This window comes from Esox lucius, chromosome 2, assembly GCF_011004845.1.
Source record: "Esox lucius isolate fEsoLuc1 chromosome 2, fEsoLuc1.pri, whole genome shotgun sequence".
Lineage (NCBI taxonomy): Eukaryota > Metazoa > Chordata > Actinopteri > Esociformes > Esocidae > Esox > Esox lucius.
In genome coordinates this window covers 37249929-37265232 of record NC_047570.1, presented here as the reverse complement: position 1 = coordinate 37265232, position 15304 = coordinate 37249929, and the positions used below count along the sequence as shown (strand labels likewise).

General features: G+C 42.5%; 1 protein-coding gene across 4 annotated transcripts; it reads left to right on the top strand.

The window, feature by feature from the left end:
* The first annotated feature begins 6846 nt into the window (after positions 1 to 6846).
* hrh1 (histamine receptor H1) lies at positions 6847 to 12847 on the top strand. 4 transcript variants are annotated; one of them, XM_010867006.4, is made up of 5 exons: positions 6847 to 7013; positions 10039 to 10158; positions 10252 to 10326; positions 10730 to 10827; positions 11063 to 12847. In XM_010867006.4, exons 3-5 carry the CDS (start codon positions 10289 to 10291, stop codon positions 12550 to 12552), a joined length of 1626 nt encoding a protein of 541 aa, XP_010865308.3. In that variant the 5' UTR covers positions 6847 to 7013; positions 10039 to 10158; positions 10252 to 10288; the 3' UTR covers positions 12553 to 12847. The 4 variants fall into 4 exon arrangements, with proteins under 4 accessions (XP_010865308.3, XP_028980090.2, XP_028980087.2 ...); XM_029124257.2 differs by adding an exon at positions 9355 to 9917 and having other exon boundaries at positions 10039 to 10326; XM_029124254.2 differs by adding an exon at positions 9355 to 9961 and having other exon boundaries at positions 10039 to 10326.
* The last annotated feature ends 2457 nt before the right edge of the window (positions 12848 to 15304 follow it).

Sequence of the window (15304 nt, the reverse complement as noted above, 5' to 3'; positions counted from 1 at the left end):
ACCTGAGCAGTTGGTCCCCACAAGGGAAATGCCATTTTTGGCTCAGGTTATGTATCAGGCATAGTGTTGGAATTGGGGATACTTTCAGGTTTATTTTTTATGGTTATGATTTCTGGGTAGGGGTTACAAGAATTGAAAAACAAACGTGTGTGTGTGTGTGTCAGTAATACAGTAATCTAACCTAGAACTTTGCCACTTCATATTAGCGCGATAGACCCATCCAGAGCCAGGTTGTGTCCAAAATGGCAGCCTGAACCCGATTATGGTCCTGGTCTAAAGAACCACACTATGTGGGGAATAGGGGTCCATTTGGGACATTTACCATATCCCCGTCCTCTTTCCTCATCCTCCTCTTCCTCCTCTTGGGTATGTCTCCCTACATACTGCTGCAAAGCACAGGGAACAGTCATGAATGATCACGCAGCTTGGTGAACCGTTCCACTGGCATGCCATATGAAATAGACCCACACACTGTGAGATGAATTGGAGGAGTAAGATGACTAAATGTGTTAGTGACAGGACGGCAGACAATCATGTGATTACAGCATCTGACCAGTACAGGGCCGGCGCCAGTATGACGCAGGGGGCATGTCTAATCACTGCGCAAAGCCCCCCCCCCCCACCCCAACCCAACCACCCCCCCACCCCCCAAGACCAAACATTTTGTAACGTAGATACGTATGTACATCCAACTGAAACGTTTTCACTTTGACGATCAGACGGGGTCACATTGATATACAATTGGCTGTGTATACGGGGAATCAAAACTGAGGGGGCACGACTTTCTACCTGAGGGGGCAATGCCCCCTTTTGCTCTCCGTGGAACCGGGCCTCTCCCAGAAACCGGGAGGTTGTTAGTTCAGGTCTCTGAGCTGCTTCATTACGTTTCTCGGTTTCTTGACAAGGAAGCCAAAAGCTTCTGTTTGTTTTGTTTGTTTGACGAAGACAACATAATCCTTTAGCACACAGACACACGTGTACCATATTCAGTGTTAGATACAAACACTACGTCATTTTGTTTTATGTACCATCAACACACAATAGCAATGTCCTAGCAGCCTGGTTAGTGGTAAAATAAATGTCAATTTCGTGCATTCAGATCTTCGTAGTGTGTGTGTGTCAAATGGCCACTTAGTGCAAATGGAATAAGGTGCCATTTAGGACATAACCCTTCTCACTTCAAAGAGGATCTATTTTTAGGAATCCTCTCTAATAATGTATGGGAAGCTAAAAAAAATGATTCAAATGATTGGTGAACAGCTGACAATGGTAGAATGGTGAAAATGTGAATTTCCTGGTCTGTTTCTAAGAGCGGTTCCGTCAGGGAATTTCATGGCTGGTTTACAGCAGATGGATTTCTTTTTAAATATCGATAGGAAATAAATAAAATGTCATTAATTCACATTCATCTCCCTATTATTTATGCCATCGCTGCTCTTTTCTTCCCTTCAGCTTGATGTTCATTCCATCCCACTTTTACCAAACCAATTCCATCCTACTGTTACCCACCCTGACATCAGGGATTCCCAATCCCATATCAGAGAGAAAAAGAAGGGGTCCTATCAGTCTTCATGGTTTTCTAGGATTTATCTGGACCTATTTTACTGTTAAAGGGGAACTGCGGTATTTCAAACAGTTTGAATATTGATTTGATTTTAACCTTCTAGATTGTGTTTGGTTAGGGGGTGTTTATGTACAGAGAGTATAATGTATATCAACAGAACATGGAGTAAGAGGCTTGGAATTAAACCATCCGCTAAACAACTAGAACGCTAAATGCACAAGCTAAATCTGGTCAGCACACTAATTCTAGGGAGAATGTTTTTTTCTCCTAACAGTAGCTTAGGCTTGGGGTTACTGCTCAGTCAGGAAGCAGGATGAGAAACTGAGCAGGAGAAGAGGATGAGGAGGTGGAGAGGGATGAAGAGGAGGAGGAGGCAGATGGGGGTCGGTGTGTTTAGTGGAGTTTGCCTGATGTTGGAGGACTAGATTACATAACTAGTACCACTCACGTGTGACTGTGGGAGTGCAAGAGAGGGGAGAGGAGAAAGGAGGCAGGAGGGAGGAGAGGGAGATTAGGAGAGAGAGAGAACAGGAGAGAGGAGAGGGAGATTAGGAGAGAAAAAGAACAGGAGGGAGGAGAGAGAGATTAGGAGAGAGAGAGAACATGAGGGAGGAGAGAGAAGGGAGTGTTGTGGGGCAATTCTGAGAGAGCAAAAGAACCAAAGGGAGGAGACACTGATTTACAGGAGGAGAACACAAGATCAGACAAGGTTTTAGGACCAAAGGGAGGAGACACTGATTTACAGGAGGAGAACACAAGATCAGTCAAGGTTTTAGAACCAAAGGGAGGAGACACTGATTTACAGGAGGAGAACACAAGATCAGTCAAGGTTTTAGAATCAAAGGGAGGAGACACTGATTTACAGGAGGAGAACACAAGATCAGTCAAGGTTTTAGAACCAAAGGGAGAAGACACTGTTTTACAGGAGGAGAACATAAGATCAGTCAAGGTTTTAGAACCAAAGGGAGAAGACACTGTTTTACAGGAGAACACAAGATCAGTCACGGTTTTAGAACCAAAGAGAGAAGACACTGATTTACAAGAGAACAGAATATCAGTCAAGGTTAAGAATGAGGTCAGCCTCTGTCCCTAATGGCCCCCTATTCCCTAAACAGCACGCTACTACAGACCAGGTCTCCAACCGCTATGTAATACACTTGCTCTGATGAAATCAAGGTGCAGTGGAATGGAATGACCAGCAGGTGACACCGTTGGCCTTCTATTTCGATCGACTATGTCTGAAATAGCAGCGATTCTGCCCACTGCCCACAGACATCACACATCACCCTCTAACCATCGACCCAAATGGTTCTGTAGAACGGCTGGTGATTGACGGGGAGTGTTTGTTTCCCCTTGAACAACCCCTCTGTCCCAAAGAGCGACCTAGTCCCTATGTAGCACACAAACTTGTGACCACAGCCAAGCATCAAACAGGGAGTGAAGTGCCCTTCGCATTGCAGTCATGTTGTTCTGGTATTGGCAGTTTGGGCTCCAGTCAGTCCTGTAGGGAGTCAGGGAGGGCTGGACCTGGTGTGGTATCCCAGTAAAACGGTTGGCAGCTCCAACTACAATATTGTTATAACATTTCACTAAGGAGCTGGTTCTCAGACATTTGATTCTCGCATTCTTTCATATTTTTTTCCCTCTCCAAATTCTACATTTGCTTGTGGATGTTGAATATAGTGACATGATATCCATGCCAACTTGGAGGAGCATACGAAGTGTGTAGAAGGAGAGCTATGTTAATGTGGTATTGTATTCGGTAATGTTGTAATCTGTTCTACTTTGTTCTGTTTTATTCAATTCTATTATATTCTATTCTCATCTGCTTTAATCTGTTCTATTGTGGAAGAAAATAAGTGCAATGGTGATGCTGTTTTGCATTAGTTTCTATTCTATTTAGTTCTATTCTATTCTGTTGGTTAAATATGTAAAATGTAGTTCTGTTCATTATTCTCATGCCTGTCCATCGACAGCATCCCTTTCAGAAGTCAATGCAGTCAATTAGCAGTTCATGAGTTCCTATTGAGTTCAGAGCATCACCTCAGCCCCACATCTCTGTATACAGATGGCTGCTGCAAATAGAGTCAACAGACTTCTGAACTTAATCAAAAATACAAAGACGAAAAGGACAATAGCATTTAACATACGTTGAACGGGGAACAAGCTAACTTTAAAAGAAATGGTGGCCAAAGGTGCTCTATTATCATATTTCGTTACACATCTAATTGCAATATATTTATCCCACCGAACAGAACGGTTATGAGTTCGAGCTGGGAGAAAAAACATTCAAAACGTTTAAAAGATGCCATTTTACCTGTTTGTCTAAAGACATGATAATCTCAATTTACATTGACTGTAAAACAGCACTGGAAAATGGTTTCATCGCTTTCTGTGTGGACAACACCCCCAGTCCTGATGGAAATGCTGACTGATTGACAACACTTTATTAAGTTATCAACATATCCATTGTATTTACATTATATTACACTGGTGTATCAAGGCGCCAACAACATTATGCTAATCATGTCCTGTCTTACTGGTTCACTGCGAGATCAGGCTGACCTTCAGATAAATGTCACTCGGAATCACAGATTGAGCTAATAGCTTATTATACTGCAGGTATCAATTACCGATCATCCCAGACACAGCAGGCTGGGTTCATTAGCTTTGGCAGAACAGCCATGGGTCTGTGTGTACCTATTAATAAACCCAGCGGTTCGAATCCAGAATGTTTATTGGTTCGTGATGTAGGAGTCCATGGGAATGACATCACATTACATTTTACTGTTCTAATTGCGTTTGTAACCAATGTAATGCACAGCAAGGTTTGCGGCGCATGGTCAATATACCACAGCTAATTGCTGTGTTCAGGCGTGACGCGTCTTGGCTAAGAGCAGCTATTAGCCATGGTATATTGGCAGTATACCACACACCTTGGGCATTATTGCTTTAATATACATTTGCCAAGCCACAGCAAAAACAGAGAGCCTCCGATTCCCCATACAGTTCATAAAGTGCACCTTTTACAGTCAACAGTAGTGATCTATATAGGCATTAGGCTGCTAGTTGGGTTGCAAGTCCTTTTGGAGGAACTGTTCTTCATAACCACTCCATGAACTATTACTGGTGAAGAAAGACATGTAATCTGCACCCCCTCGTTCCTGTCTTCCTCTGTCTCCTGTCTGCTAAACCTCTCGTTAAAAACAGCTGTATACCCACATGATGAGAAGACCGCTGCAGTCCTTCCCATTTTCCAAGGGTTGACAAGCCAGACCGCGACATCAATCCTGCGCTGCCTACCTGGATGGGTCTGAGTTACGCACCCACTGATGACACAGAGACTGCCCCCTCTCATATAACACACATTCCACCCCCCTTCAGTCAAAGGGAAAATCCAGAATTGCTTTAAGGTTCAGCAACCCTAACCCTAACCCTAACCCTAACCCTAACCCTCACCCTAACCCTCACCCTAACCATAACCCTAACCCTAACCCTAACCCTAACCCTCACCCTAACCCCTAACCCTCACTCACACTGACAAACATACCCCGGTCAGAACGGTCATCCTGACTATGGCAACATAATGAATAGTCTTGTGGTGTAAAAATGCTGCTCAGTAAATTCAATGTGATTTACCACAGTACTTTCTGCTTTGTCACCAGAGCCCTCTTAATAAACACTTATCACTGTGAACTTTGCACTCTGGTAACTGGGCCTGGCATCGTAATCATCGGCAGACCCACTGGTAACAATTCATTTAGAAGTCCCATCCAGGTGTCATTTCTACCTTACCTTGCTCCTCAACGTCTGCTAATCTAGTAGGTACCTGCTTTCCGGGAGCTATATCACTCTGGTCTTTCCTAAAGCCTAAACTTCCTTTGGCCATAATTAATTTCAGTTATCTGGTGCCAATAACTGGAATGCATTGCAAAATACCTTTAAGCTTTCAACTTTCATCACACACTATTCATTCAACAACAAACATAACAAGCTGCTGTTTGATCAACGCACCTGCTGAATTCATTAAATCTATCTGTTTTGCTATGTAGTGTAATTGTAAAATTTGCCCTTATTAAAAATTATATTTTTTTATTTGCATTTATTGTTTGTATTATTTATGTGCTACTACATGTTGACTTAGATAGATTAGCATTAAATTAGAATTAGCCAAACCTAACCCTAACAATGCCACCGTTGATTCTATCCTGACCTCCTCCATCAAGGTCAGGTATGCCACTGCAGCTACTGCCAAAGACGCGTCAGAGAGGGTGATTGGCTCCAATCTGCCATCGCTACACAACCTACACACCTCCAGGACGACCGACACCTCCAGGACGACCGACACACCTCCAGGACGACCGACACACCTCCAGGACGACCGACACACCTCCAGGACGACCGACACACCTCCAGGACGACCGAAACACCTCCAGGACAACCGACACACCTCCAGGACGCAGATTCGAGTGGCAAAGACGGTGGTTGATCCCTCACACCCTGGAAATGGACTCTTCAGAACTCTCCTGCCTGGTAGAAGGTTGAGGTCTATCAGGACCAAAACCTCTCGCCAGAAGAACAGTTTCTTTTCTACAGCAGTAGACCTCATGAACATGCCCCTGGAACCAAACTGACTATTGTCGGTATACGTTCTCCACATATACACACAACCCTCAACTGGACAAATGTTGTACCTCACATATTTTTGTAATATATTTCTTGGTAGTTTATTAATGTTCAGTCTACTGTTTTTATACTCAGTCCACTATTCTTATTTGTTTTTATTTCTTTTGTACAAAATTGCTGCACTAATGGACCAGGACAAATTGCTAGTTTGTTGTGAAACTCTTGGCAATGAAACTCTTTCTGACCTGTTCTGAATAGTTTTTCCCACAATGGTTCCACTTCATAGTTAACTGTAATGGCTCTGATATTTCAGCTTTTTTGACATTAGGCTACCTAACATTAGTTTATTATATTTTCAAATAAAACAATACAGTGAACAGATAAGCCAGTAGCTTCAGAATTGTATTTTCTTTCCTCTGTTTACGCCCAATTAAAGGGATTAAATGAGCTAAACGTACTAGCTTCGTTCGGCTGTATTTTCCGCTGCCAGAAAGATCACCTGGCCTGGACAGCAGCCTACTAACAGGTATCCAATGTCTACGCAGAAGCGTGTGACCAATGTTGGGTTAGGACAGCAATGTACAGTAGAAGACCCAAGGCCTGTCGAGACGAGTCAGGAAAAATAAATTATCTGTGGACCTTCAGGCAATACTACAAGTGTGTGGGTGTGACTGCGTGCGTGCGTGCTTCGGTCCGTCCGCGCGCAAAATGTTCTTCACACTTTGTTGCTGCTGGTGGACATCTAGTCAACGGTCGTCTCACAAATCGAGGGGTTTAAGATATAATTCAAGATTGTTTTGCAAACGCGCGGAGACGTTTTGAGGTGAGAAAAACTTTTGTTTTAACAATTACTCCGCATGCATGTTAATGTATCAGTTTATATTGCTGTCAACGACAGTGAATACAATATCCTGATACAAGTTATCGACAAAATGAAAGTAAAAAGTTACAAGTCATCCAATTACCTGTCAGTATATCCACATAGAATTAGACCTAAAAAGTAATTATCCTGCCTATTCAACATGTGGTATTTTCTCAATATTGGAATTCCGGTAAATAGCGATGTAGGCTACGCTGATTATTTAAAATAGCATAACATTATTAATTAGCTTTCTCAACTAGCCACTATTATAATGCAACATTCTTATCTTTTACCTTAAGATTTGCAAGATAGTAAACTCCACCTTGTTAACATAGATAATAGATTGTCTACGTGCCTAATTGATTAGGAAACACTCATCGGCTGTCCCTGTGGGGGAAACCTTTTTCTTCTAGGGAGAACCGTTTGGGTTCCATAGATAATCTGTGTTCCGTACCCGATGTTCAAACAATACTATGTATTTGCATGTTCATATTTATTCATTGTTGTAATAATAAATGTAGACACAGATTGTTGGATGTTTTTGCCCTAGTAGTTCAGAAAGCCATACTAAGATTGTCTTTGTTATTAAACAAAAAACCCTGGAAAACTAAATGTTTATTTAATGGACGGGTTCCCTGTGATCTCTGTATGAACACTGATAAAAACAGGCTCCAAACGTTTTATCAGCTCTGAATAAGATACCTGATAGACAGGAGACTATTGTTCACTGTGACTCACAGGCTACCCTAATAAGTATGACATTATTTTTAAGCTTTGTGTGCCATTATAGTCACTGGAGGATATAAATACATATACATTACGTCAGTGACATTTAATTAATATCATCTTAAAAAGAGAAACAATTAATGTATTTGACAATTGGAATATACCCAGCATAGTAGTATAGATTTGGTTGGAAACCTTGAGAGCTTCTACTAAATCACACCAGAAACAGACCAAGAAAACATCTGGATTATTCTCCATGCATATTGCAGGTCTTTGTTTTACTGTCTTTGTGCTCACGCAGTTTGAACAGAATCGCAAACAGGATCACTGGCATCTTATGTATTCTGATGTATTTTGCAGAGATAATAGCTTTGCCCCAGAAGACACCCTATAATACAATGTTTTGTGTTGTCACTAGTCAAAAGTAGTTAATAGAGTGCCATTTGGAATACAGACTATAAGTGTGATAGAGCTGGCTAAACCCTTCAACCCTGTATTATGTGGTCTATAAATAATTGTTGTCTGAGCATGTTAGGACAGTGGCTGGCCAGTACCCACAGCATCCTGTTAACGGTGATGCTTGGAAAATCCTCCACCTGGTAGTTTTGTACCCCAACACAGAAACATTTCATTGAAATTGGGTAAGATTTCTGCTATTCATAATTTGCAGAAATGATCCTCGGATTCACAACAATCGGTTCAGGGGGAGGTCAGAAATGAATGGAACTACAAGTAATGGAGAATTTACTAACAAAGAGCATTACACTGATGTTGTTCTTGATGCCAATACTCACTTTAAAAAGTTATTTTCCAATAGGTGCCTCAGCGATAGAAAGTGGACCTCTTTTGCAGCAGTGGGCAGAGGGGTTTCAGAGAGAAGTCCATAAAAATAATGAGCAAATTACTCGTTTCAAGGCACTTGAGCTTAAGATTGGTGAAATAATTTCAGTTGGAATTGATTTCATGTCTCTTAGGTAACAAATGCGACGCAGACTGCTGTTAAGAGACTATTTTTAAGTCTCTCTTCTCATGGAAACAAAAGTGCTTACATTATTTTTCACTTTTTAATAGTCAGAGCAGTTTATAGTTTATATCTCCAAAGCAACCGACCCACGGTCTGTTTATTTCAGACTGTTTTCAAAATAGCTATGCTTACAAACAACTGTGAAAGAAGTATAATTTACACTTAGGGAAGAGATTAGTGTGACTCAAATAGCCATAAAAATAACAAACATTTTATTCGTCACACTGTTCTGTTGATATTGAAAGTTCCTATTGGTATTACACATTGTATTACCTCAGCACAGTCCGATGATGAAGGCATGTGTGCATCCCAAATGGCACACTACCTTTGACCAGAGCCAAACCATGCAGGGAGCAGGGCACTATTTGGGAAACACCCTGTGTGTCTGCTTAAAGGTGAAGAGGGTATCAAAGCAGGTACCACACCGACGTGGCTGCACCGGATGTTAAATGTTAAACAACAATGCTTTTTTGTCCAGCACCATGGACGGTTGAGCACTGAAGAAGACCTCTAAATATCAAGCTATTTACACCTGAATTATGCTTTCACCAGGGTCTGGAGAGTTTGCCCTGCCAGCCGTCACTCTCTTTCTCTCTCTGGAGCCTGGGAACAGAGTTAGGGCCCACATCCAGACCACGGTTTGGCCCACATCCAGACCACGGTCTGGCCCACATCCAGACCACGGTCTGGCCCACATCCAGACCACGGTCTGGCCTACATCCAGACCACGGTCTGGCCCACAACCGGACCACGGTCTGGCCCACATCCAGACCACGGTCTGGCCCACAACCGGACCACGGTCTGGCCCACAACCGGACCACGGTCTGGCCCACATCCGGACCACGGTCTGGCCCACATCCGGACCACGGTCTGGCCCACATCCGGACCACGGTCTGGCCCACATCCGGACCACGGTCTGGCCCACATCCGGACCACGGTCTTTCTCACATCTGGAACATGGTCTGGCCTACGTCTGGAACAGAGTTTGGCCCACATCCTAACCATGATCAGACCCAGAAGATGTCAGGGTTTTAAGAAAACTCAAACCAAGCATGGTGTTTGCCACGTCAGGGTTGCGTGTTCAATTCCCATGGAAGGCCAATATTAAAATGCATGTATGTAGTCACCACTGCAAGTTGGTCTGGACGAGGACTGAAATGTAAATATAAAAGAATATGTAAATATACAATTCACCTAATTAGTAATGGTTTATAATAATTTCTTCTGATTTTGTAGGTACAGATGGACTGATGAGGATATTGACCGGGAGGATGAATGAAGAGAGTCTATGATTGGTCTTCTCTGACAATTCTGACATCATGTGAAGAGATCTGGACTGAATGAAACAGAAGAGGGGTGATTTGCACATCCACAGAAATATAATGAATAGATAATTTAGAGATTCCAAGCCTGTTCTATACATTGTAGTTCTATGTGCACATCCCACAGACAACCGGTGCTTGGCCAACATAATACTTGGAGAACCATGATGGATTCTGTTCAGCCTGACATCTTCACTGACAGGTACTTGAACAGCTTTTCTGTGTCTGATAACAAGTTACATACATTGTGACATGCTGCGTTTTCCACCCCGGTATACTGGCTTCGATTCCCAAGACCACACTTATGTCAAAGGGCGCTCATGAGTGGCTCTGGATCAAAGTGTCTGCTAAATGGTTAAAAGTTATGAGCAGCCATCTGTCACGGTACAGCTGAAGTTCCTGGCCGGAGTGACACAGCATAACAGCAGCCCAGCTAAAATCGTCTCGATGTATTGCCAATAAACCACAGCCTAAGAACATTTGTGCCCCTTATGGCCTAAATGTATGATGAAAGTCTGACAAAGATAGCATTGCAGTCAAAACTTTTTTACAGGTGTTGCATTTCAGCTATCTGAGTTTGCAGCTTGTCTTTCCTTTTCTAAAAGGTACTTCAACAGTACTTGGAGAAGCCCATCCAACCAGACCCATCCCTCACTGTCCACCTCCGCCAATCCTCACAAGAGCTTCCACAACGCTCTGCTAGGTGTGTGTGTGTGTGTGTGTGGGTGTGTGTGTGTGTGTGTGGGTGTGTGTGTGTGTGTGTGTGTGGGTGTGTGTGTGGGTGTGTGTGTGTATGTGTGTGTGTGTGGGTGTGTGTGTGTGTGTATGTGTGTGTGTGTGTGTGTGTTGTGCCTGGGGGGCATGGGGAGGGCAGAATTTGTTCAAAACAATGTTTGTTCAAGAACAATTACATTTCTATTGAATTTATTCTTTCCCAGGTGTCGTCTTGGGCTTCCTGTCATTGCTTACGGTTTTCATGAACATCCTGGTACTCTACGCCGTGAAGAAGGAGCGTACACTTCACACGGTGGGGAACCTCTACATCGTCAGTCTGTCCGTGGCAGACCTCATTGTAGGGGCCACTGTAATGCCTCTCAACCTGGTCTATCTGCTGGAGGATGAGTGGAAGCTGGGGAGGGTCACCTGTCAGTTCTGGTTGATCATGGACTACGTAGCCAGCACAGCCTCCATATTTAGTCTGTTCATCCTCTGTTTGGACCGGTATCGGTCTGTTCACGAGCCGCTGAGGTACCTGAAGTACCGGACCCGAGGGAGAGCGAGTGCTATGATCTCAGGGGCCTGGCTTTTGTCTATGATGTGGATTATTCCTATTCTGGGGTGGCGGTCCTTCACTCAGGTTGATCGTAAACCAGAGATGGACAATAAGTGTGACACTGATTTCCGGTTTGTCACATGGTTCAAGGTTCTGGCATCAGTGTTTAACTTCTACATTCCCTCCATGTTAATGCTTTGGTTCTACTCACGCATCTACATGGCTGTCAGACAGCACTTCAGAGAGAGGGAAAAGATTATCAATCCCACCGATTCCGGGGTGGAAAACCGGACCGGACTACAAATCCAAACTGGAAATACACCCTGCAGGTCTTCTAAAAAGGAAAAGAAAGAAAGAAAGTCTGACTTTGATCAGTACACTTTAGACCAGCCATACAGTTCCACAGATACAGCTGAAACCAATGCACCAAGAGAACCCAAGTCTGAAAAATACTCTCAATTAAGTCGTTCCTTTGTCAAAGTATCAAAACATTCTAAAAAAACTCTAAAAAACAAAAGGAAGGCAAGCTCTTTGTCTCTTCAAGAAAAGGGCTCGGACTCTGAGGTCCCCTTGAAACTGCCTTCGTTAGCGCTTGGCTTCACCCATTCAGACGCCAACAATGTGCATAAATTTTACATATCTGTCAGTGACTGCAACTTAGCAGTGTCACCGAACTCGATAGCTGGCCTGTGCGAGATAACCCAGATAGCAGAAGGGGAGAAATACACCACCACATTGTGTAACAATGATTTCACACAGTCTCTCAAATCGGCGTCGTCACAGTGGCTCCAGGAAGATGCGGAGCATGTGGACGATGGCGACCCGGATGTGGAGGCCAACGCTGTGACTTTGAAACAGACCTGGCAGAGGTTTTGTGCCCAGTCCTGCGAGCGCATCCAGGGCCTTCAGGTCCATAAGGAACACAAAGCGGCCAAGCAACTGGGGTGTATTATAGCTGGTTTCATGATGTGCTGGATCCCATACTTCATAGCTTTCATGGTCATGGCTTTCTGCCAGACGTGTGTCCATCATGACCTTCACATGTTCACGATATGGCTCGGGTACATTAACTCCACATTGAACCCGTTCATATACCCACTCTGCAATGAGAATTTCAAAAAGGTGTTTAAAAAGATACTGCACATTCACTTGTGAGGTACGGTTCTTTGAACGGTGCCTTAAGTGGCTGTTAGACATTTCAATGTACTTTTTGCTGTGCTAAAGATGCATTCTGGGTGTTTTGTCGTGCCAAAACAGGTCCCCGAAATTGGTGTACTTTGTCATGTATGTTTGTGCTAATGTGTAGCCCCGGGTCATAAGAACTATTTACTTTCAAACTTGGAATTTCATAGCTACAGTTGTGGAATAAGTTTGCTTACCCTGGCAGAAATTGTGAAATTCTGGCATTGATTTTGAAAATATGACTGATCATGCAAAAAAAACTGTCTTTTATTTAAGGACAGTGATCATATGAAGTCATTTATTTTCACATAGTTGTTTGTCTCCTTTTTAAATCATAATGATAACAGAAATCACCCAAATGGTCCTGATCAAAAGTTTACATACCCTTGAAGGTTAAAATGGCAATTAAAGGTGAATTTCCCACACCTGTGGCTTTTTAAATTACAATTAGTGTCTTTGTATGAATAGTCAATGAGTTTGTTAGCTCTCATGTGGACGCATTGAGCAGGCTAGCTACTGAGCCATGGGGAGCAGACAAGAACTGTCAAAAGACCTGTGTAACAAGGTAATGGAACTTTATAAAGAGGGAAAAGGATATAAAAAGATATCCAAAGCCTTGCAAATGCCAGTCAGTACTGTTCAATCACTTATTAAGAAGTGGAAAATTCGGGGATCTCTTGTTACCAAGCCAAGGTCAGGTAGACCAAGAAAGATTTCAGGCAAAACTGCCAGAATTTTTTTTCGGGATACAAAGAAAGACCCACAGGTAACCTCAGGAGAAATACAGGCTGCTCTGAAAAAGACAGTGGTTGTTTCAAGGAGCACAATATACGACAATACTTGAACAAAAATGTGTTGCATGGTTGATTTGCCAGATGAAGCCTTTACTGTGGCAATGCCACAAAAAGCCTGGTTACAATATGCCCGACAACACCTTGACTGGCCTCAGCTTCTGGCACACTAATTTGGAGTGACGAGAACCAAAATAGAGTGATATGGTCACAATCGTAAGCGTTATGTTTGTAGAGGGGTCTACAAGGTCTATAGTATACAGAATACCATCCCCACTGTGAAGCATGGTGGTGGCTCTTTGATGTTTTGGGGGTGTGTGAGGTCTAAAGACTTGGGAATTCTTGTGGAAATTTATGGCAAGATGAATGCTGCATGTTATCAGAACATACTGGCAGACAATTTGCATTCTTCTGCACGAACGCTGCGCATGGGACACTCTTGGACCTTCCAGCATGACAATGACCCTAAGCACAAGGCCAAGTTGACCCTCCAGTGGTTACAGCAGAAAAAGCTGAAGGTTCTGGAGTGGCCATCACAGTCTCCTGACATTAATATCATCGTGCCACTCTGGAGAGATCTCAAACGTGCTTTTCATGCAAGACGACAAAAGACTTTGCATGACCTGGAGGCATTTTGCCAAGACGAATGGGCAGCTATACCACCTGCAAGATGTTGGGGCCTCATAGACAAATATGACAAAAGGCTGCACACTGTCATTGATGCTAAAGAGGGCAATACACAGTATTAAGAACTAAGAGTATGCAGACATTTGAACAGGTGTCAGTTCATTTTTTTCTTTGTTGCCATGTTTGTTTTATGATTGTGCCATTCTGTTATGACCTACAGTTGAATGTGAATCCCATAATAAACAAGAAAATGAGTGAGCAGGCAAAACACATCTTATGTACAAATGGATACATATATTACCAATTCTCCAGGGGAATGCAAACATTTGAGCACAACTGTAAATGAGGTCAGAAAGTGATTTTAATGATAAATGGTACACATATAAACAACATATTGAACACCCAGCACAAAATGGAAGGTTTAAAAGAAATCATTTGTTATTCGCAAAATCCCATGTTTAACTTGTATATTTGAATGTTAGGTGATTTAAAATTAGTCATGTACAATTTGTAACGCTTTGCTAATAAAATGCTTATTTATTGTAAACCTACAGTATAAATTGTGTACACTGTATCAAATCCAGAACATAACATTATCTTTCACATTCTAAGTGCCATAATGTGACTATAAAAAGACAGAAAGCATTACAACAAGAGATTATGAAAAGAGGTCTGATTTGAGTATCTGTGCCTTTATAACATCTGTTATAGTACGAACAGTCAATTTTGCTATAGTTCATTGGCTGTTTCATCCTGATGACTGATTGGAATTATGATCACGTGAACAACACAAGGAAGTAGCCAACGAACCACTGGGTCATCAGACGGGATCAGACAAATCAGTGGCGATGTTCATGATGGAACACATTTTCTCTTGATGTTGACCGCTAACGATCTCTATTATGGCAATAGAAATTGTCTTTCTGTTGCAGCAGAAAGATCACAAAGGCCATAATGGTACTACCATCGAGCAGAGAGAAGTTCTGGACCATCGTAACCAGGAAATAAAACCTTCTGCCCTCATTTTACTGTTAAACTGCCTGCCATACCTTCTGAATTTGTTTTTTTTAAACCTTGTTCACTTGATTTTTTTACTTTAGATTTTATTTGTAAATTGGCATTTGTTACTTTCTCTTTTACTATTGAAGTTACTTTGTTTACCTGCAATGCATAGTTCAGTAGCTGAGACAAATATTATACTGCTGCCACAATCTGCTGTAATGTAGGTGGCCAGTACAGGTTGGAAGTTCGAAACGTATTGTCCATCTTTGGTGAAAACTGAAATTGGTCTTACTTAAATCAGGCAT